Source organism: Carassius auratus, unplaced genomic scaffold (genome assembly GCF_003368295.1).
Source record: "Carassius auratus strain Wakin unplaced genomic scaffold, ASM336829v1 scaf_tig00002694, whole genome shotgun sequence".
NCBI lineage: Eukaryota > Metazoa > Chordata > Actinopteri > Cypriniformes > Cyprinidae > Carassius > Carassius auratus.
In genome coordinates this window covers 1-22,197 of record NW_020523474.1, presented here as the reverse complement: position 1 = coordinate 22,197, position 22,197 = coordinate 1, and the positions used below count along the sequence as shown (strand labels likewise).

The 22,197-nt window shown below is 35.4% G+C and overlaps 5 protein-coding genes and 1 long non-coding RNA gene across 6 annotated transcripts; 3 read left to right on the top strand and 3 right to left on the bottom strand.

The window, feature by feature from the left end:
• The first annotated feature begins 3,783 nt into the window (after nt 1-3,783).
• Nucleotides 3,784-7,260, top strand: LOC113070007 (ubiquitin-conjugating enzyme E2 G1-like). The gene is made up of 5 exons (XM_026243155.1): nt 3,784-4,019; nt 4,750-4,852; nt 4,993-5,090; nt 5,163-5,341; nt 5,770-7,260. The coding sequence occupies exons 1-5, from the start codon at nt 3,977-3,979 to the stop codon at nt 5,854-5,856; spliced, it is 510 nt and encodes a 169-aa protein (XP_026098940.1). The 5' UTR covers nt 3,784-3,976; the 3' UTR covers nt 5,857-7,260.
• A 380-nt stretch (nt 7,261-7,640) lies between these two features.
• On the bottom strand, nt 7,641-13,053 carry LOC113070006 (actin-related protein 2/3 complex subunit 3). Its single transcript, XM_026243153.1, has 7 exons — nt 12,904-13,053; nt 12,410-12,509; nt 12,210-12,286; nt 11,981-12,049; nt 8,757-8,883; nt 8,523-8,617; nt 7,641-7,898 (listed from the first exon to the last, which is right to left on the bottom strand). The coding sequence occupies exons 1-7, from the start codon at nt 12,907-12,909 to the stop codon at nt 7,836-7,838; spliced, it is 537 nt and encodes a 178-aa protein (XP_026098938.1). The 5' UTR covers nt 12,910-13,053; the 3' UTR covers nt 7,641-7,835.
• LOC113070008 (uncharacterized) lies at nt 8,958-10,584 on the top strand. Its single transcript, XR_003279844.1, has 2 exons — nt 8,958-9,996; nt 10,494-10,584. It is a non-coding gene; the product is annotated as an uncharacterized LOC113070008 (long non-coding RNA).
• Nucleotides 13,054-13,189: 136 nt separating the features above from the next.
• On the bottom strand, nt 13,190-16,075 carry LOC113070003 (GPN-loop GTPase 3-like). The gene is made up of 8 exons (XM_026243150.1): nt 15,913-16,075; nt 15,560-15,668; nt 14,685-14,852; nt 14,478-14,602; nt 14,184-14,299; nt 14,004-14,100; nt 13,786-13,914; nt 13,190-13,621 (listed from the first exon to the last, which is right to left on the bottom strand). Exons 1-8 carry the CDS (start codon nt 15,958-15,960, stop codon nt 13,556-13,558), a joined length of 858 nt encoding a protein of 285 aa, XP_026098935.1. The 5' UTR covers nt 15,961-16,075; the 3' UTR covers nt 13,190-13,555.
• Nucleotides 16,076-16,092: 17 nt separating this feature from the next.
• Nucleotides 16,093-18,355, top strand: LOC113070004 (protein FAM216A-like). The gene is made up of 7 exons (XM_026243151.1): nt 16,093-16,289; nt 16,390-16,418; nt 16,821-16,945; nt 17,345-17,471; nt 17,561-17,741; nt 17,824-17,909; nt 18,045-18,355. The coding sequence occupies exons 1-7, from the start codon at nt 16,213-16,215 to the stop codon at nt 18,173-18,175; spliced, it is 756 nt and encodes a 251-aa protein (XP_026098936.1). The 5' UTR covers nt 16,093-16,212; the 3' UTR covers nt 18,176-18,355.
• Nucleotides 18,353-22,036, bottom strand: LOC113070005 (vacuolar protein sorting-associated protein 29). Its single transcript, XM_026243152.1, has 4 exons — nt 21,974-22,036; nt 19,180-19,371; nt 18,856-19,091; nt 18,353-18,773 (listed from the first exon to the last, which is right to left on the bottom strand). Exons 1-4 carry the CDS (start codon nt 21,974-21,976, stop codon nt 18,656-18,658), a joined length of 549 nt encoding a protein of 182 aa, XP_026098937.1. The 5' UTR covers nt 21,977-22,036; the 3' UTR covers nt 18,353-18,655.
• Nucleotides 22,037-22,197: the final 161 nt, after the last annotated feature.

The following is a 22,197-nucleotide window of genomic DNA, read 5'->3' as shown; positions in this document are numbered from 1 at the left end:
TCACTATTACTCAGGCATCACTGGAAGAAAAAAGCTTACACTTGACATACAAGATAAGCCCACTCACTGCACGTTCTCACTGATGAAAAGAAAGAATGAAACAACATCATAAGATTAACTTGGACCCAGGGTCTGCAGTCATTTTGCAACACTACAGGCTCAGATAAAAAGATATGAAAGAGCTAAATTAGTTTTGCCAAAGCTGGGTTGTCATGGAGATATAACATGGTGCTTTCCATGTAACTTGTTTATAAGTTTGTAAGTTGATCTAATAGCCAGATGTGATTCTTTCCACTTGAGAAGATAAAATTTGACATATTGATTCAGGTTTTGAAAATTGTTTAGAACACTCATGGATGAAAACACACACACAGACACACACACACACACACACACACACAAAACATAACTGTACACCGACGCCCCTATAGTTTCATAAAAGTTCATTTGGCTTATGGGAACAGAAATAACCAAAAAGGGCAGTCAGCATAATCTTACAGCAGATTCAGCCAATCTTTTGAGATCTCTGACAGTTGCTGTAGAAGGTGATTTTCCCTGACTGACACTATACCATGACACTTTAACCTCAATTTAGCCTGTTCTCTACTGGTTTATTCTAGATGAAAATATCTGAGGGCTGAGGAGACTGTCCAGATATGTTCTCAGATTAGGTCTATGTAGAGTTTCAAACTATATACCATATAATTTATACCATACCATTACCATGTAAAATAAAATAACATATCAAATACATTATCTGCTTCTCATGGTCAGTTCATTTATTGAAATGTCTGATCATTTTAAAAATTGTGATTTCCAGGACTGAAATGCAATAAAAGTGAATGTAGTTGCTAAGGTTTTGTATGCTCATAAGGCATAGAATGTTTTGAATCTGAAATGGTTGAAAATCAGAAAAATCAGGTGATTTTCCCTGACTGACACTATACATATCATGACACTTTAACCTCAATTTAGCCTGTTCTCTACTGGTTTATTCTAGATGAAAATATCTGAGGGCTGAGGAGACAGTCCAGATATGTTCTCAGATTAGGTCTATGTAGAGTTTCAAACTATATACCATATAATTTATACCATACCATTACCATGTAAAATAAAATAACATATCAAATACATTATCTGCTTCTCATGGTCAGTTCATTTATTGAAATGTCTGATCCTTTTAAAATTGTGATTTCCAGGACTGAAATGCAATAAAAGTGAATGTAGTTGCTAAGGTTTTGTATGCTCATAAGGCATAGAATGTTTTGAATCTGAAATGGTTGAAAATCAGAAAAATCAAAGAACTTAAGAGGTTATGGAAACCTGGGTGCTCACATAAGAAACAGTTAAAATATCTGCAAACCTTAAAAGAATAGTTTACCCAAAAATGTACATCTCCTGAGCTTTTGCTCAACCATAGGTCATCCACGATGTGGATGAGTTTGCTTTTTCATCAGAACAGTTTCAGAGAAATTTAGCTTTACATCACTTATTCACCAATGGATCCTTTGCAGTGAATGGGTGCCATCACAATGAGAGTTCACACAGCTGATGAAAACATTCACAGTAATCCATAAATAATCCACACAACTCCAGTCCATCAGTTAAAGACTTAATTGTGATGTGAAAAGCTGTGTGTCTATCCATATTATTGATTTATTTATTACTTTTATAAATGTGGATAAATCTCTAGTGGAAAAGTCATCTGAATCTGGAGAGAAATATATACAGATCAAGCAACTGATTTTGACATTGGTGGATAGATTTTTTTCACTGAAGGAAGGGTTATGGATAATGGACTTGTATTTTAGCCAGAAGCTACAATTTAAAGTTAAAACACCTTAATGATGGACTTGTTTCTTTCACAATTGTTCATACACAACTGCTGATTGTTGAACTGGAGTTGTGTGGATTATTACGATGTTTTCTATCAGCTGTCTGGACTCTTATTCTGATAGCACCCATTTACTCCATTTGTGAGCAAGTGATGGAATGCTAAATTTATTCAGATAAAAAAACAAACTCAGTATATCAGTAGATTTCAGTCAATTAGATTTTTTTTTTATTTGAACTATTGCTTCAAAAAGAAGGTATGAATATCAAACTATGAAATACATAGGCATAAACTGCTATAACATCTCCAGTAAGCTTAAAGCAAAATATGTTCCCTTTTGTATTGCAATTCCATTTGCTGAAAGGTCAGCTGAGCTAGTAATTGCACATTTATTACACACCTCATGACTTACACATTAACTGCAGCAGGCTTGAGAGAGAAAGAGACACTAGGTCAGCATCTCAGTGAAGTGTCAAGATGTTTGGCCCATCCTGTTTGCAAGATTTAAATGCATTTTATGGATTTATGTCTTTAATGACTTCCAATTAGTTACAAGTCTCTTAAAATAATACATGAGGTTTAATTGTCCTATTCAGAATTGTTAACCAATAACTAGCATTTTTCGATTTGTATAGAAGTCATGGTGGTTTGAACAGATGCCTTCTTCTGTTGGATGCAAAAGATGAGATGGATTGGTTGAATGAGTAATAAGCATCCAACAGTTCATGAGAAGAGTCAAATGTTTCCATAAGATTGCACTGTATTCAGTGTACCATTGCTTCTCTGTGTAATACAGTGGGTCGACAGTTGCATGCTAAACATGTCAACAAAAGATAAGGCACAAGACAAATCTCTGGTAACCATGAGACAGACAGATCTGAGAGGTAAACTGTTCCTCAACGTGTGTGCCATCAGAGAAAACATGCCAGGAAGAGTACACAAAGTCCTCCTTTTGTCACCTGAGCACGGCTGTTTATTCAGAAGCCCATCCCCTTGTTTGAGTTTCGAGGATGTGGAATGTAGTTGCTAACATCTCTTTCCCATATTCAGTCTATGTTTGGTAACAGTTTCTGGGCTGGGGGCCAAATGTTTGCCTTTTATGGTTCTGTAAAAAAGCAAATGTAAGATTCTGGCATGTCAGGAGGATTGTAAAGCTCTCAAGATATTGGATGGGCCAGGCTTTGAGAATCGACTCAGATTCACTGATTCGGGCTGATCTGAAGACACAGTTTTGACATATTAAGATATGTAATCAAATTAAGAAGCATATGTTATACTATTTATAATTTATTAGTGAATAAAATTAAACTAAACCACGAAATGTCTACTACTAAGTGTCTTTTACCTAGGGATGTTTTGGGAGAAAATGTAAGTGAGCAGTTACTGCCCCCTTGTGTATTGTATTTGTCATTGCAGGAAACATGTCACTGTCATTGGTGTTATAATTAAACGAACATTTTTGTGCTACTTTTTTATTAGTCGTTTTATATTTCGTTTCTTTAGCTTTCCTATTATTTCCGTTTTAATTTGAGTGATTTTAGTAGCCTACTTCGACTTGTTATCAATGCAACATTTCTAATTCTAATCATTCTAATACGTTTTAAAGTTTTACATTTTCATCTAATAGCTACTTACATAAGATTTATTTAAATTACCAATTTTTTTTTAAGGTTTTAGTTTTAGTTAATAAGAACAGCGCTACACATTTGTAATTGTCTTCTATTCACCATTTAGAAAAACGTATTTTTAAATTATATTAAAAATAAATTATATTTTTTTGCAGATTGATCAACAAGGATGTTTGGTCGCGTTTACTTTGGCTGTGTTTCGAAACCTAGTGAGATATCTACATAGACAGCAAATTTGAGCGTCATGGGCGCGTGCGGCACTTTAGGCCATCCATAAGTCGAAACGCGCCCAAAACTGCTGTAGTAGGCAGCTAGCTAGTGACACACAGCCCTGAGGTCAGTGCCAGTATCACATGTATCGCTTCTCGGCGCATGAGAAACAGATATCAAATACGCACTGCCGAAGTGCTGCGTGTCGAACAACTTTGATTGCCAACATTGATTTCTCTGACTTTATTTCGTCCAATTTTCGTTTGAAGATACTATTTATTTTGTTAACATTAGTTGAAATAAAATGACTGAGCAATCGGCCCTGCTTCTGCGAAAACAGCTAGCAGGTAGGTGGCTAACGTAACTGTTAGCGTGAGCAGTGCGACATTATGTTATTATTTTATCTATACTATCTGTACTAACAAAATTACATAGTGTGTAACGAAAAGCAGTGTGTCAGTGTTTGTGTAAGAGCTTATGGGCTTCGTATTTCCACTTGTAGAGTAAAAAGGTCAGAAGGATTTGCTAGCATGCTAGTGCCTAATAAGTTGGTGAGGTGTAAACATTTTGATCATAAAGCTTAAACCTTTCATACATGTATATAAAAATAAGATACATTTTCAAGATTATTTTAGTTTTCTGTTCATAGTATCAGTTGACACGTGTATGCAGTAGACAAATTAGGAAATATAAATGAAGAAACAAATTTTTTTTGCCTTATTTTATACAATTACATGCATTATACACATCTTTATTCCTCTATCGTCTTAAATTCTTCAAGTGATCACAGTATTATAAATGTATATTATGAAAACAGAGATTTTGCAAGGTAAAACTTATTAGTTAATTAGTGTTCTTAAAATGCAACTTAAGCTCCAATTAGCTGAAAATGTAATCTAATATTCAGTATTGCCAGAAACGAATTATAATTTACAAATATGTCTTATTTTTTTTCTTCCTCAGCATGTATATACCTTACCAACTTATATATATATATATATATATATATATATATATATATATAATGTAATTAATTTAATATAGATTTAAATAATGTGTCTGTTTTACATCTTACAGAGCTCAACAAAAACCCAGTGGAAGGTTTTTCTGCTGGTCTGATTGATGATGATGATATCTATCAGTGGGAGGTTGTCGTGATCGGCCCTCAGGACACATTGTTGTAAGTAACCAATCCTGTTACAAGCCATGTGGTGTTTGGGTTTAGCTGTAAGATTGGCCGGTTGACTAATCTAGTCTTCTGAAAGCTCAGATCACTTCTAACCAAACCGTTTACTCACTTTTTTTTTTTTTTTTTTACAGCGAAGGTGGATTTTTTAAGGCACATCTCATTTTCCCTCATGATTACCCACTTCGGCCTCCCAAGATGAAGTTTATTACAGAGATTTGGCATCCTAATGGTGAGTGCATGTCGGTGAAATCATTGTCCCCTATAGCGGCTGCCACTGATATTATTCATCATCTCTAACCAGTTGCGAAGAACGGAGATGTTTGCATTTCCATCCTACATGAGCCGGGAGAGGACAAATTTGGCTATGAGAAACCTGAGGAGCGTTGGCTGCCCATCCACACTGTAGAGACCATCATGATTAGCGTGATCTCCATGTTAGCTGATCCAAATGGTGACTCGCCAGCCAATGTGGACGCTGCTGTAAGTTTACTGATTTGTGATGATATATTGAATCACGTTTTATAATAAAAGTCACCATGATATCTAAATGAACATGATGTTTTTGGGATATGATCAGAAGAAATTCAGCCTTTCAAAAATGTTGGCACCTCAAAAATACATTACTATAACACATTATTATTGTAAACATGGTTGCATCATTAATGGCAAGTATTGAATGATTTTAAATAGAAGCATTACCATTTAAGCATCCACATCCTGGATGAAAATTAATCAAAAAGTCACAGTTATGACCATCATAGATCCAATTCCTGATTTATAAAATCAAGTCAAACATGCATTTTTTTCCTAATTCCACTCCAAAATGTCAGTTTATTTCAATGAAATACCAATTCATGTTTTTGTCCTTCTGAAGCAATGACTGAAACTCATTTGTGTCTGTCTTGCAGAAAGAATGGCGAGACGATCCCAACGGTGAGTTCAAGAGGAAAGTTGCCCGCTGTGTGAGGAAGAGCCAAGAAATGGCATTTGACTAGATGCTCCATCACGGTTACATTTGTTCAGTACATATCAGTTTCCATCTCCATATCTTGAAGTCAATTTCAGGATTTATTTTGGCATTGATTTTAAAACCCATGACAAGCTCATATCAATTTAATAGGTTTAATCATGTGTTGAATTACATTTATGAGTGGCAAAGCTTCATCGCGTAAACTGAATTCTAACCAGCCCCCTGGATAAATTACAAACTTAATAGGCGATCACATATATTTTAGTCACCAGTTATTTGGTTTTGCACCATTTAGGGATATAAAAGTCACCGTAAAATATTATATATAAATATTTTTTATCTGAATGTGTGAGTTCTAGCACGTTTCGTTAATTTCAATTACCCTCCACCTTTTAGTGTGTCTGAATTATTTATTATCTTAATTAGGGTGAAATGTACTGCATGACATGTTGTGTTTTGATTCGCTTTTTTTTTTATCTGCCACTGAGCCATCAATTTTGAACCGTCTTTTATGCAATTTCGGCGTGTTTTGTGCGTTTATGGTACTAGTAGAGGCTGATGGTCAGATTTCTCTTCTCACTGACAGCCCTATTCCCTTAAAAAACAAAACAAAACAATACCGCAGATGTCTCTCAAAGGGCCATCTCTTTCTCTGCTGCCTTAAGCTGTTCTCCTATTGGAAAGGAAAATTGTATTCAGTGATGTCAAGTCCGTCTCAACGTCTAGTCGGTTTTTGAGCTGGAATCCTCTTTTGGACAAACCAAAAAGTTAGATATTTGCATGAGAGACAGAGAATATTTTTTTGTATAAATGGTAAGCTCAAAAGCTGTATTTTTTTGTGTATGTAAATATGATGTACTGTACCATAGCTCTATCAGTCATTTGTTTGTGATGCCCCCCCCTCACATGTAGTTTTGTAACCTCATTTATGACTGTATCCTGTTCACTCTTCTGTTCCCTTAAGGTCCTATCATTTAATTGCTCATTAAAATGTAGCATTTGTCTTACATATCTAGGGTTTGTCCTTATGTTTCATTCTCTTTTAGTCTTGCCTCTGTCCTGTTTTTGATGTCTTGTCAGTCATGTAAATTGCAATTACCTCAGTATCTTCTAAAGGTGCATACGATTCTTGACAACACAGCTTTTAGGATCTTGTGTGAGAGAGGTTTGTTTGGTGTTGCGTAGTACTAATGCAAATGTAATTTAAATGTTCAAAAGACTTAAGCAATAAGTTGTGCATTTTCAGTTGGTCTCGGTCACATTTTGATTGGATTCAGTGGAGTGTTACTGGTGTGAAACTTATTTTCTCCTGTTTGTGTGGTGCTTGGCAGTATTTTTGAGCAATGACAAAAATGTTACTTCTTTCTTCAGCAATCATTTATTCTATTAAATAAGTTCGTATAAATAAAACTATTATGAAATCATTGCACACTACGGTTATTGTGTTGTTATGAAACTACTGAATCTGAAAAATGATTTTGTCTATTGAAATAAGGCTAAAATAAAATGTAGGAAATTAGTTAAATAAGTTTAAAGGCATCGTCCATCCCAAAAAGAAAAACAATCAATGCTGTTGCCACTTACCCTCAAGTTCTAAACCTATATTGAATTTCTTCTGAACACAAAAGTTAATGGTAGCCATTGTCTTCCATGGTATTTTTTTTTCCATACTATGGAAGTCGATGGTTACCATCAGCTGTTTGGTTACCAACATTTTGCGAAATATCTTCTTTGTGCTTAATGGTGAGTAAATGATGACAGGATATTCATTTTAAATTTTCTTACGTCTTCATTCATTCACAACAGATGCGGTTTCTCTTCAATGGATTTTTATTTGACCGGCTCCTGTTGTATATGACAGGCCCGAAATCAAATATACTTGATATCACCAGTAAAAAATATCCAACAGAATCAGGGCAAACACGCTTGCATACACATAAAGATAAAAAACGGACATCAAAAAATCCATCCACGCAGAAATACCAAGAGATCCTAGGTGGTTTCTTACTGGCCAGGCGCAGATAGACTTTTGTTCATGAACTGCTTCTTCACAAAGCACACCCACCACTGTAGAAGAAACAGATATCGGAATGTTATTGGAAAATTATCGAGTTCAATTTCATCACATTGAAGCCTTTCATATAAGACAATCATAATGGTTTGGTGAATCTCAAAAAATTGAAATATTCAAAAGTTATTTCAGTTTCTACAGGCAATGTGCTAAATTGTCATGAAAAAAATGTTAGAATGCAAAAAAAAAATAAAAATAATTGGAGCAATTCCAATAGGGTCCTCGCACTAAATATTTTCTCAATCAACAATTCAGTTTAAATTGTATTACAGTAAAAAAAAGGGCTTATGTTTAATGAATATAATATCAAAATGCACAAGACACTAAAAAAGAAAAACAAACTAACAAAATTGAAACAAAACATGTTGTTTTTATGCAACTTTTTAGTCTGTATTAACAATCAAAGAAATTGAAAGGAAATGTATGCCTCGTCAAAAAAACATCCTAAAAACTAACCTTACACTTACATTTTATTTTTGCGTTTCAGTAACAAGACTTTAGAGAAAACTGTCACAGTGCCCATAAATTAAATAACTAGATAAAATAAAATGCCTATAAAAACCGTCTCCTGCTTTTGTCGATCACCTTGATTTGACTGCATATATTTCCATATGCCTCACCTTGCTTGGTTTGTCTGTCTGAGGGTCGAACACACGGTCACACAATCTCAGTCCCGTCTCCTGCCGGATTTGTTGCAGGTAAGCCCTCATCGTTTCTGTCCAGGAGAAAAACACGGTATCTAGATCTTTTCTGTAAGCATCAATAACACTTCTAATAAACTCATCGTAAAGAAGGTCTTAGTGGATGTTTAAATCAACCAGACCCAGATAAGTTTTGACTTCATTGTGCCATACCTTCCTCCTGTTTGTTAGAGGGTTTAGAATACATGGCATTCAGAGGGAAGCCAGGTTCTCCAGGGATAGGAAAGTTGGTAATTCCCAGCGTGTACATCTCCTTCTCTCCTTGGCCTCTTGAACTGCACTATGAATCATTTATTAGACTGTTACTTAACCTCTTGAACTCTGGCCACGCCCTAGGACCCACCGGTGGGTCCGCGGGGAGGTCATAATACTATTTTTTAAAAATCTATAAACTGTGAAGCACAAAACTAGTCATATATGGTATTTTTTGAAAGCGTAGAACCTCTGCTTTCTTGCAAGTCCCATGGTATTTGCATTAATTTTACATAAAAGAAAATAATAAGGTATAAATTCGTTCTTCCACAACCACCCCCCCTTGAGAAAATCAGATGAATAATGTTCATATTTCATATTTATAGCACACAAACTCACCAAACATGGACAAGTCACACATCAAATGAAAGCTCTCACTCTCAGGAATGTCACTGTGTACTTTATTTCACCGATCTTATACATTACAGTGACATAACAAATAATAATTTTCAAAAGAATCACAAAAACTGAAATTACTTATGTGAACAAGCAAACGTATGCGTCATATTTCTGCGCTGATAACTACATCTGTGCTCACATACTAGCCTAAAATCCTATATCAGCTTTTAGATTAGGTTGTTTTCTTCAAAATGAGAGCATTCTCGTGTGTCTGTGAGCATGCATGGCTAAACGGCACTATAATATGTCTCAGATGCGCAGATCAAAACATGCAAAGCAGCGTAAAACATGACCAGTATTTGTATTGACTCTCTTTGATTCCTTTCGACTTGCAATGACGTCATCACGCAGTGCGTCCTATGTCATGAAAGCTGACAGCCTCCCCTCTCCATAGACACATCGATCAAGCTTCTAGACCATTCAGAGCCCGAGTTGTTCCTTTCCAAAGTTGAGGAGGTGGGACTAAAGAAAACGGCGCAAGCGGGCGCAGATGATTATTGATGAGTTGATCGGAAGTTTGTTTTGTGATTTTGGATAGCGTTTTAGCGAATTATTGCGTGCTTTTATTACTGTTAGAGTTATATGTCTCTGAAAAATGACTTCAAGAAAGTTTTTTGTTGGTTTGGAGGCGGCTTTGGAGGAGTTTGATCGGATGTCCGACACTGAAACTTGCAGCGAGGCTAGCTAGCTTTGACTCGGTCAGAGAAGCTGCTTACAAACTGGGAGAAGACCCTGATTTTGAGTAAGTATACGTTGTTTGTATCAAGCATTTGTAAGTTGCATGCTAATATTATTATTGCATTAATTTATTCATCGATTGCATTCATAAGTGTATTGCCTTGTGCAGTTTATGTCTTTCTTGTATACGCGAATTGCATTCATCGGTTGCCTTCGTTAGTTGCATGCTAATTTGTTTTTGCATGAATTTATTTATCAATATTATATATACGTGTACTGCCTTGTGCATTTTTATATCTTATGCATATGTGAATTGCATTCATGTGTTCGTTACATATTTGAATTACACACACGCAACGAACACATGAATGCAATTCACATATACATAAGATATGCAAGGGTTGTTCTCATTTATTTATACATACTCATGGATTTGTGTATGTGTAATCATTATTTTCCTCTTTCTGTTACTTGCATATCTGGATTATTTTTGTGTATGTCATTTTAGCATGTATTTTGGGATTGCAGTGTAAATTTATACATTTTTGTTTTGTTTTGCAGTTGTAGCATCCAGTGGTGAAGAATGGGAGCCAGCAAGTCAGGATACTTATTTTGTGTGTGTGTGTGTGTAAAATAAAATGCAAGAACAGAACTTTGCCTTATTTTGCTTATTCCATGACATGAGTTTTTTGAGGAAACTTGGAGACATAAGACATTCTGTCTCTTCAGGTAAAGCTACAGAGCTTGGAGACTCCAACGCCTCCTTTTGGTTAAATCTAAATAACTTTTGCTTAGAAGATGTTATCAACAAAATTATTTTTTTATCTTTTTACTGTCACCTAGTGGAATCAAAAGAAACGTTCTGCAGGGAAATAGACCTAACAGGTCCTAAATAACAGACTCCTAAATAAAAACTTACTTTAAAAAATAATACAAATCTGACTTTGTTTCCGTGTTTATCACAATATAGTAAAAATACAAAAGACAAAATATGCAATATCTTGTGCTTGTGTTAAACTTCCGAGAGTTTTCTGTAAAATAAGACCATTTTTATAAATTTATTCCAAAGTATGTGGTTAGGGCTGTCTTTTAAGTTCAGCTATGCTGGATTCAGTAATCAAAAATGGTGACTGTACACTTGGAGAGTCTAACGCCTCCTTTCGATTAAAGCTAAATAACTTTTGCTTAGAAGATGTTATCAAAAAAATTCTTTTTTCTCCTGTTTAATGCCACCTTGTAGAATCAAAAGAGATTTTCTGAAGTGACATAGACCAAACAAGTCCTAAATTACAGACTCTTAAATAAAAACGTAATTAAAAAAATTATAAAAATCTGACTTTTTGTTAGTGTTTATCACAGTAATGTAAACATATAAAGTACAAAATATGCAATATTTTACCCATGTTTTAAAATTCAGAGAGTTTTCTGTAAAATGAAACCATTTTTATAAATTTATTCCAAAGTATGTGGTTAGGGCTGTCTTTTAAGTTCAGGTATGCTTGCTGGTTTCAGTAATCAAAAATGGTGACTGTAAAAGTACACTTGGAGAGCCTAACGCCTCCTTTCTATTAAAGCTAAATAACTTTTGCTTAGAAGATGTTATCAAAAAAATTCTTTTTTCTCCTGTTTAATGCCACCTAGTGGAATCAAAAGAGATTGTCTGAAGCGACATAGACCAAACAAGTCCTAAAATACAGACTCTTAAATAAAAACTTAATAAAAAATAATAATAAAAATATGACTTTTTGTCAGTGTTTATCACAGTATTGTAAACATATAAAATACAAAATATGCAATATTTTACCCATGTTTTAAAATTCAGAGAGTTTTCTGTCAAATGAGACCATTTGTATCAATTTATTCCAAAGTATGCGAGTAGGACTCTCTTTTAAATTCTGGTATGCCTAATTCTGTAAAAAATTCAAAATATGCTGCAGAGCTGAAGAGGTTAAGAAGCATTAACAATGAGGAAAATGAAAAAAACCTGATAAACAATTCAACACTTAACGTTTGAAATATACAATGAGCTTTTATTCTTCAAAAGTTACCTTCTGGAGCTTCTTAAGGCATTCAGAGATGTAAAGAGTGGTGTAAATCAAAGTCCGATCAGCCTCATTCTTTAAAAAACAAACAAACAAAAAAACACTTCAATACAAAATCTCAACAGTTAAGGTTAAATTACAACTGATTACATATGTATATAATGCAAGTTAAGGCAAGCAAGTGCATTTTTCGGGCTCCTGCACAGCCAGCCCGCTGTACGGTCATCCACCTTACCTTAATTTCATAGTTCTTGAAGAAAACATTGGCTTTGAAGTAGTAGATGGCCTCATCAATAATGTCTGTGTCTTTGGCTGAATATGGAAACATGAAGGAAGAGAGGATTTGTCAAATACCCTTTACTAAAGATGACCATTTAAGGAACAACCAGACACAACTCTGATCTCACAGGAGAGTCTTAAATCAAACGTTCTTACTTTCTTTAGCAGCAGGACCCTTAAACTGTGTTTTAAGGGGCAGTAATGCCATATTCCCCACCAGTTTGGTGTCTGCATCCATCAGGCTTGAGTGGTAAGCCTGAAGCGAGTAGAAAATTACAAAAGAGGCAAGAGCTATTTAGTAAGATTCCTTTCATATAGCAAATTTGTTTTAAAGGCGACCAACGTTTAACGAAATTCAGCGATCACTGAGCTTAATGTAAACAAGAAAATCAAGTTCTTCGCATGATGGAGAGAAGCACAAATTCGGTTTCGGACAACATATTTCTAAAACCTACATGTACATCCTTGGCAATAATAATATTATATATAATGTGTATTTATAAAACGGTTACATTTGTAGAAAAATGGCCAGAGTAATATGATGTATGTTAGCTCTATGGCTAATAACGCTAAAATATCTAAAACGTGGCACAACAAACTGCCCAGAACGTAAACAATTGCGCCAATCGTTAAGTTTAATGATTCCTTACCGGCATTTTGGTACAATATATAAAAAATTTTACAGGCAAAAAAATGAATGTCAGCGCTACGGTCCGCCGCTTCCGCTGTCCCTCCTAACCATAGACAGTAAAAGAAAAAGCTCCTAACACCGATACAGGAAGTTGAGTAAAATATCCGGACATAACCACTGGGGGGCGCAGAAGGATAACAGTTCTCAGTTGTGCTTATATATAAAATAACGTTTTTTTTTTTTTTTTTTTTTATGGCATTAGGTTTTAACAAGGATATAACCAAATATTCATGACTGGGGGCAAATATAACTGTCCACTATTGAACAATCTCATGATAACGATCAACTATTTCTCTCGTCTCTGTCAAAGTCTGTCTAAGACTTTTATGCAACTGGGTTATGACACAATTAATAACTGATAAAAAAAAAAAAAAAAAAGAAAACACCACATTTTCCATTTCCATGTTTTTACTGCAAAAATAAATACACACTTCTAAAAAATAAATTACATTTTATAAAACTCTGCAAAGACTGAGGCATAGCACAGGTTATGGTTGCATCCTTCAACTAATGATATTATGAATGAAAGTGACACAAAATATAGTTTAAATAAATGTAACTCTTATTTAGTGGAAAACTATCTGTCTTTGAAGTATGATCTCTCCTCTCGCTCAAGAATCATCTCTGTCTTGGAAGAACTCATCAACATTTGGGTTACTGGGTTCCCCATCAGTTTCCTGTAGGGGAAAAAAATAGAGCAGTTTAATGTGCAAATTGCTAATTTTGTTGTAATCTAAAAGTAATTTAGTCTAAACAACTGTTTGTAATAAACAAGCTTTATAAATATATCTTGGAATCAAACATCAGTTCATAGCAGATGGCAGTAACTTTATGCACAAACCCTGGGCTCTTTAAACTCCAGGTCTTCACCATACTGTATGGAGAAATCAATGTGCTGCAGGACGATGTTGATGCCCTCCTCATCCGTGCGGTCAAAAGGCAGGAAACGAACCATACTGTAATCATCAATCTATAGAAAACAGTGCCATCGTAGTAATTAAACACAGAATGAAAAAAAAAAAAAAATGAAAACAGGAGGCAGCATTTTTTGTAACTTACCAAACCACATATTGCCTTGGTTAATTTCCTGAATTTCTTGCTTCTCAAAGCTACAGAGTTGTCCTCCATCATGGAGTACATGTCTGGGTCCAGATACCTAAAAATAAAATAGAACACACTGTCATGTCATCTAAATCAAGACAAAGTGAATTACAAGTGGATCGCATTACATGAACATACTTCTCCATTTCCTTCTTAGCCTTTGGACTGAGTAGATCCATTTTGGTCATTATGTTGACTTGTGAGGTTTCTAGTGTCACCATAGCACTCAAAGCAGCCATAACTCCAGAGATAAACTAGAAAAAAAAGAAAAGATTTTACAAATTTAATCATTTGTTCATGGCCCTGGTCACGTTTGCCAAATCAGAGTTAATTTCCATTCTATAACACTGTAATACATATATTTTATAATATATACATTTTATAAAATCATATATTTTAAATATTTTATCATTGCCGTCTGCCAAACATCACCTTAAAGGTCTCGACCATGAACTGTGAGTCAACCAGGAAGACTCCACACACACGAAATTCCCACTGCTGCAGCTGCTCCACGAGCTGCTTCATTACAGGCAGATGCGTGTACAGCTCGATCTGACCTGCAGTTCAGAGGACACAATGCTCGGTATCGTTCCATGCCAATCCTCAACAGCACCATACATCTGGGACATCAGCTCTTACCAGGGCAATCAAACAGTATGTAGTCGTCCTCCACATGACCAAGACTCTCCTCCAGCCAGTCAAAGTTGTTAGCGAAGTACTCCATACAGAAGATCAGACCTCCGTTGGGGCCGAATCTCAGAGAGTCATCCTCCATAACATCATCTACCTGGATCAATTCTCGAATATCTGCGTACGGTGAAAATTGTAACAGAACATATTAAATGTCTTAAAACATTTCTTGAGGTGTTTTTCTTATATCGTATTTAGTGTGTCTATGTCTACAGTGAAATGTTGTGTTTTGTTTGTAACAACGTAGTGTGCAAGAAACTGTTACACAAATATTTCAGACATTGTCTGACAATAAAGTTTATATCTTTATCTATTTCTATATCTACCTTGGATTTGAGAGCAGTTGCAACCATAGTTATGAAATACAAATTGTATGACTTTTGTATTTTTTTTATATTTAATGTCAATATTTATTAGAAGACTTATTAACTTTAAATTATAATGAAATCCAAATGCATCACCTATCTATTTTCTAAATGCGTGACATCTTATTGTAGATGATTCATCCATGTTTTTCTTTTTTGCCCTTATAATATTTGATTAAAAGGTAATTTATTATTTGACTTTTTATCTTAAAAGTTAATAATAAATGTATTATTAAAAATTAATAAATACCGAAATCATGTATTTTTTATTATAGTTTATTTTTATTTTACTCGACTCATTGTAAATAATTAAAACAATGTAAATAATGACACCGTTAGTGACTACACATTAGACTATACCAGTGAAATGCTCGAGAACCTTTGACTATATTTATTTCTCATGATCCTAAAAATCTTCTGATATAAACTGCTCAGAGTGTGTATCTGTTGATTCCGGACCTGCCATGACAGGATAGTTAAAATGCTCTGCAGCTGGATCCAGATTCACCACCTGTACAGATCGATTGAGGGCCTGACAGTGCTCTAACATTGTGGCACAGTAAGTGCTCTGAAAATACAGAGAACAACTCGAATTCAGTATATACATCACTATAACCCATAGTAAGAATCGATATATTAATGGTTCAAGTATTATGCTTAGGCTAAAATAATTACAAGCAAAACAGACCAGACTGGTGTTTTATATTTAACTCTTCAGCATAGATATGCACACAAAAAAATAAAAAAAATAACTATTGGGTATCATTTATTATGTTAACGCAACTAAGTTAGTCCTCCTGGTACTGAATTACCTTTCCACTTCCGGCAGGACCCATCACCAGTTGCGCGTATCGAGGCATTGTAAATTCTCCAGCTCCAACAGCACTAGACAGTATGTAGTTTTAACTTATTTCACCAAATTTGCCTCAGCAATGTGTTCATCTTACAATATCTACAGCAGCCATGCTGTTTTTTTTTTTTCTGTCACCAACGGAAGCCTGTAGAGGTCAAAACACTGGAAACGCGCTCAGTATCGGATGGCATTACAGGTCATTTAATATCGCTTGTAAATATTCTACAAGCCCCAGTTCAAGTAACGGTAACATTCCGGCATGAAAAAACACGTGAAATTCCTCGAAAGCAACGATAAAAGTCGTCTGTACCACAGAAAGTCGTTTTTGCCTTTAAGGTACGTTAAGTCCTTGAATATTTTACAACGGCTATGCAAATTACTTTGTGTTGTTGTTGCATAGATTATATTTCCTGTGATATAATATTTCCCTTGACAGGCCATCTGGTCTTAGTCATGTGCACGCTGGTAAGTTTGTTGTACTATCCTAAAATTATAAAATCTTGAATCACGTCTCTGCATTTCTACAGCAGCTCTTTTGCATTTTTCCTGTTGTATACAACTGTAAATACAGTATGTACATCTGCAACAGCATGTACACTAAGTTTGTCTTTTTCCATATGGATACAGAAGTAATATTAATATGTGTAAATTACCGAAACATTACACCTGTATAATTTGGACAGAGTAACCAGAGTCTCTGACCCAGTTGAGTGGGACCAAACAGGCATTCTAAAAACCTTCTTAAGACGAACGGCTGTCATATGTGTAGCTAACGATTTTCTGGGAACTATTACTTGTATTAATATTTCTCACGTAAACTGTAACTAAATATTCAGTGAATGGACTTAATTTTCCCCTTTTATCCAGGCAAAACAAACTCAGTATTTGGACATAAAATACAAAAACCTGCAACTGTTCAAGTGCCAGAACAAGATCGGGGCACTAAAACTATTCATATCCCTAAGATCATGGCTGCTGCTCCATTCTTACAGGTATTTCATGAAATATATACTATCAGGAAAATGTGCGCAATGATTAGAGATTGCTTTAGAAAAGTTTTTAAAAAGAAACCTATATCTTTATTTGATTAAAATGAAAGTAAAACAGTAATGTGAAATATTACGATTGCCGTTTCAAAGAACAATTTGATCATATATATATATATATATATATATAAATAATGGAATTTATTGCTGTCATAAAAAAAAAAAAAAAATTTGGCTGCTGAAAATGTAGCTTTGCCATTACTGGAACATTGCATTTTAAAATATATTCAAATATATATATATATTGCAATGAATTGATAAATACATCTGATATCTGGACTGGTTCAGCAGTCATTTAGAAACTTATGCCAAGTATCTCATAATTCAAATTCACTTTGTTTTCAGCACCCAGGCCTGACACCCGGACAGAAGCGTTTTCTGTATAATTTCGCAGAGGCCTACAGTAAAGAGCACATGCGGCAGCTAATATGTCAACACTATATGAATGTATTACACCGCTGTATCAGGACAGGTGAACCAACGCCTCTGAACTTATTTTGCCTGTATTAGCAAGATCTTTCATTACAAAGAAATTTATAATTTATTGTACTTCATATTTAGTGCCAGATGCGAATGTGCATCTGAACGTGAAGCTGCAGATGTCAACACGCATCCCACAAGTGAAGCACACGACAAACTCCCAAATTACATCTACGAGCAGGACAAAAGAAAGTGGAAAGAGATCTTCGACCTCAGAGAAAGTGAAGAAAACTACTTTACCTAAACTTGTCAATCATCAAAGGTAAGGAAATGTTGCCACCTGCGAAAATGTTGAAACACTGAAATAGAAATAGCTGTGATTCTAATACTTAACAACCACACAGAGTGTCTTCTGGATTTGCAAAGCCAAACACAATACATTCAACAAAAAGAACTAAGACCAAAACTGCAAAACACGCTTCTTCACGGGGTAGGTTTGCTGCTTTACAGCCTAAAAATAGTGTAATATACAGGATTCTTTATGATCCTGATATTATGAAATCTTTACATTATTTAAAGAATTTAGCTGTATTTAACATTATTTAAAACTGACCTATATTTCCAGAATCACGTCCATGGGAAGATGACTTTGAATGCGAGGCAACTGAAATGGATTCTTATCTTGCAGGACACATAAGTGGCCTGTCTTTCAATGAATCAGAAGACGATGATGAGTACTATCTATTCCTTACCTAACACATCAATCTGTTTTGTCATTTGTGAAAAATATCTAACAAGATCATTCTTAGTCTTAAAACATCTCCGAGATGATCCAGTTTTAAGTAAAAGGCTGTTCCAGACATTTTAAAATACTGATTTTAATAACGTGCATTCAGTGTTTTCTTAAAAAATAAAACAACAAAATGACACTGCTCATGTGATGTGGGGTTTTATTTGATGAAAGATGACTTAACATGGGCCTTGAAAAATTAATAGGGCACATAACATATTTAGAAGACTAATTCACACTAACATTATGCAAATAACGCAGCATGATTGCATCCTCAACAACAATCTGCTGAACCACAATGCTGACATTCTGGTGACATATAAACAGTATTATATATTACATTAAAATATAGCGTAACATTATGATACAGCATTTGTGACGTTCAGGTGAGAGGGAATGACAAGATTAGCATCCTGAAAGAAGGCAGCTGACAGTATCCGTGATCTTTAAGACTTTTTGTATTCGATTCTCTCGACTTTGACGTCGTCTCCAATGAGCTGATAGACATACGTTACCACTGTAGATGCTTGAATGTCCATCAAAACAAACGATGGTGTGATGTTGCTGTTAAGAGACAATTTCATCACAAATCATGTAATCAATTGCATATAACACGATGCAGAGATTATAAAAGTAAATGTTATACCTTTCCAGTGCGCTATAGGCCCCTGTGGCAGATCCGGGGTTAATATAAAATTTATTCTCATTCTCGAAAGCCTCAAATTTGTGTGTGTGACCAGAAATAAGGATATCTACATCCAGCTGCCTTTGAAGCAGCGCCAAGCTCGCCATGTCGCCCCACGGGATCACTTGGTGTCCATGGATAAGGCCGATTTTGAACTGCCCCACTGTCACCACCTTCTGTTCTGGATAATTCAAGTTCTATAATTTCGAAACAGGCAATGAGGATAGTTAAAAGAGTGCATAAACAAACAAACAATGAAAAACAGAAATAGGAACTCTAAGTCACCTCATCAAAGTCTCCTCTGACTATGTGCACATCTCCAGCCAGTGTTTTCAGGTAGTCGTAGCTCTCCTTTGTACAAAGGTTTCCTGTGCAGAGGATGTGCTGAATCTTGCCAGGCACTAGCAACTTCTTGAATTTGGCAGGTAGGGTGTTGCATCGGTGGGGAATGTGAAGGTCACCTAACACGAGGACCAGCTAATGGCGAAATAAAACTTGTTAGTGTTCCAACCTATGTTGCTGGACACATAGAGTGAGGTATAGTGGCTGTCGTAAGCAAAGCATTGCCGTCTGAATGAAATCTTTAATTTAAAACATTTGGAGAGGAATTGTTTTGCCTTTGGAATCTATTTGATGCATTGATGTGCAAAATTTTCTTCAGACAGCAATTAGGTCAAGCTGAGCACAAGGAGCCGATTCTAAGACCGTTAGCTCAGCTGAACTTGCTGAACCTAAAACAGGCTGAGATTAAACTATGAGCATACAAGCCTAAAAAACTGTTCAGTAGAATCAAATCTTGGTACTATAGAAAATTGAGATCTTACACAATGCAGATTTTCAATAAAACACAGCTAAACATTTGAAGACAACATGGCTATGTTTGGGAATAGCATACTAACATCTTACACTGTGGCTGCATCAGAAATCATACCACTTCCCTACAATATAGCAAACGAACAGTATGTGAAAGAGTTGGTGTGTCCATGGCATTCATAAAACAGAAAGTGGAATGTACCTAGATGACTTACTATTCTGGTGAGATTTTGAAGTGCACATTCGATGGACACTTCGATATCCCATGAGGCCATGGGAAAGGATTTGTGAATTGCAGTGAAGTGACAACTGACAGGTCACATGACTATGCCAAAATGGCAATTCAGTATCTGTGGATTAAATTCATACTACACACATTCAAACTACATAAAAAAATTTTTGATGCTAGCAAAATAATTCAAAGGAAGTACCTAGCTGCACAGAAACATGCAATTTCAGAATGTAAGCCTTACTGTTTCTGCAGTATGTAGCAATATGAGGTGCAGTATGCAATATTTTGTTATCTGACAGCCCCAAGTTTTGACATTTGGACACAAAACTGGATGCAACTAGGCTTTTTTATTTCTAATACCAAATTTACACTGCAAAGGGGGCACAGAAGAGCTTCTGAAATGCCATATAGGTGTCTTTATTGCATTAAATGCATTTAGACCGCTATTACAACTGTATACTTTAATACTAGAGGCTAAGCAGGCACAAATTAGTCAGGAATTTATATGGCATTGTGCCTTTTACACTGAATTTTAAGCAGGCACAGAGCAACCTTAACTTGCATTGTAAAGATACCTTATATTATTGAATGGGACTCTGAATAAATGTGCACAGAATAAATGAGGTCATGTGACCAAACAATACAACAATAACATACTGCTGTTTAAAAATGTTCATTGTTGCATACAGTCTCACATACTTTTCAAATAAAGTAGTATGCAGTTTTCCGCAAAATACAGCAGTGTACATAGTACATTAGTATCCCATTCCAAACATCAGCCAATATTCTTATGAGATCAGTATGTTTGACCAAGTCTCACTGATACTCGATTTAGCTTGAGTTTAAAATATACCTCACATTGTTCATAAAAACCACAAAAGTTTTCTGTAATGCTTAGAAACAGGACTATATATTTCTCAACATGGTGGAAGAGTATTCTTCAATGCTCATCATTCTGGCAAGCTTATAAATTAGATTATTAACTACTTGATGACCACAGAAATTAGATCGACTTGATGAAGAGCATTCTAAAACCCAGAGCAATGCAAACAGAAAGCAAGACTGAAGGTGAAAGAGGAATCATGCTAGATCCAGCAGCCAGAGAACACAGAAGCACTATCTAAAAACTGAGAAAAACCGTGAGCACTAGAGGTCTGGAGAGGCACTTACTCTGTGACCAGCTGAATACGAATGCAGAGGTCAGGATGGGGAACAGTGGGTGAGGAAGGGTGTGAGGGAAGGGATGTGGATGCATAATCACACAAAAAACAACATACAAAAAGATGAAAGACAGACAGAAAACGGAAACAAAGTGGATAAATAATATCAACTGGAAACTCAACATAAATTGGACTGAATGTTAGCTGATTGTTGATGAATGAAGAATGGCACTTGCAGGCAGTTAGTGTGAAGCTTGGGGTAAGAGCTGCTGAGGCTTTCCCATAAGATCACAGTATCACTTACAAAAGCTTCCATGACAACGTTTCAATCTGCAAGCACTATTCTCTGTGAAACTGTTTGGAACGATATTTATTGTAGTACATATACATTTAAAAACGTTCCTGAGGTTTTTACACCCTACAAAAATACACTGTAAATGAACACATTGGTAATATTTTAACAATTTTCTTTGGTGCACTGGCAATGCTTAGATAACATTTATTTTATTTTGTAACATATGCTTGTAAGACATAAGAATAACAGTAATAATGCTAGCCACTGTAGGCTAGCAAACTGTTACTGGACTAAGCATTCAGTATTAACACACCATACCACGTATTGCAACACATAAAAGCATAATTATTTAATATAACAAAGAATATACTTCGCGTGTCATTGATTTAATCTATTTAAAAAGACTGCCTGGCTAATGTTATCCTGACTCAAGTTGCGCTAGCTCGCGCTGTCATGTGACCCTTCAGTCCTAAATTTCCAGCTTTTGGGAAGCAGTTTAAATATCTACTCGGACGTATGGTTTTAAATAATCAAAAGTATTTTCTGATAAGGAAACCGGTTCTGATAATGAAAACATAACATTTTTGTGCAGCTGGGTGTTTGAAACTGAACTCAGGAAGCTGCTGTTGACTCGTAAGGCCAAGAAACTCAATGTTGCCAGATCACGCTGGAAAAATAAGCAAGCTGATTAAAAGACGACCCAAATTCGCTCATAAAAAGAGCACCTGGCAACACGATACGACAGCGCCATCTGGCGCATATCTTGCCCAGCAGTGCTTCATATAATGCTGCACATATTCGAA

Coding starts and splice junctions, on each gene's coding strand:
- LOC113070003 (XM_026243150.1), bottom strand. CDS start 15,960: ATGCCTCGATACGCGCAACTGGTGATGGGTCCTGCCGGAAGTGGAAAG. Junction 14,603..14,684: donor CATACTGTTTGATTGCCCTG/GTAAGAGCTGAT, acceptor TCTGAACTGCAG/GTCAGATCGAGCTGTACACG. Junction 14,300..14,477: donor TCATGGTCGAGACCTTTAAG/GTGATGTTTGGC, acceptor TTTTTTTTCTAG/TTTATCTCTGGAGTTATGGC.
- LOC113070006 (XM_026243153.1), bottom strand. Junction 12,287..12,409: donor GGGTCCTGCTGCTAAAGAAA/GTAAGAACGTTT, acceptor TTCCATATTCAG/CCAAAGACACAGACATTATT. Junction 8,618..8,756: donor CTCTAACAAACAGGAGGAAG/GTATGGCACAAT, acceptor TCTCCTGGACAG/AAACGATGAGGGCTTACCTG.
- LOC113070005 (XM_026243152.1), bottom strand. Junction 19,092..19,179: donor TCAGAGGAGACTTTGATGAG/GTGACTTAGAGT, acceptor TCGAAATTATAG/AACTTGAATTATCCAGAACA. Junction 18,774..18,855: donor GCCTATAGCGCACTGGAAAG/GTATAACATTTA, acceptor GTCTCTTAACAG/CAACATCACACCATCGTTTG.
- LOC113070007 (XM_026243155.1), top strand. CDS start 3,977: ATGACTGAGCAATCGGCCCTGCTTCTGCGAAAACAGCTAGCAG. Junction 4,020..4,749: donor TCTGCGAAAACAGCTAGCAG/GTAGGTGGCTAA, acceptor TACATCTTACAG/AGCTCAACAAAAACCCAGTG. Junction 5,342..5,769: donor CAGCCAATGTGGACGCTGCT/GTAAGTTTACTG, acceptor TCTGTCTTGCAG/AAAGAATGGCGAGACGATCC.
- LOC113070004 (XM_026243151.1), top strand. CDS start 16,213: ATGAAAAAACACGTGAAATTCCTCGAAAGCAACGATAAAAGTCGTCTG. Junction 16,290..16,389: donor AAGTCGTTTTTGCCTTTAAG/GTACGTTAAGTC, acceptor TTCCCTTGACAG/GCCATCTGGTCTTAGTCATG. Junction 17,742..17,823: donor AAACTTGTCAATCATCAAAG/GTAAGGAAATGT, acceptor ACAACCACACAG/AGTGTCTTCTGGATTTGCAA.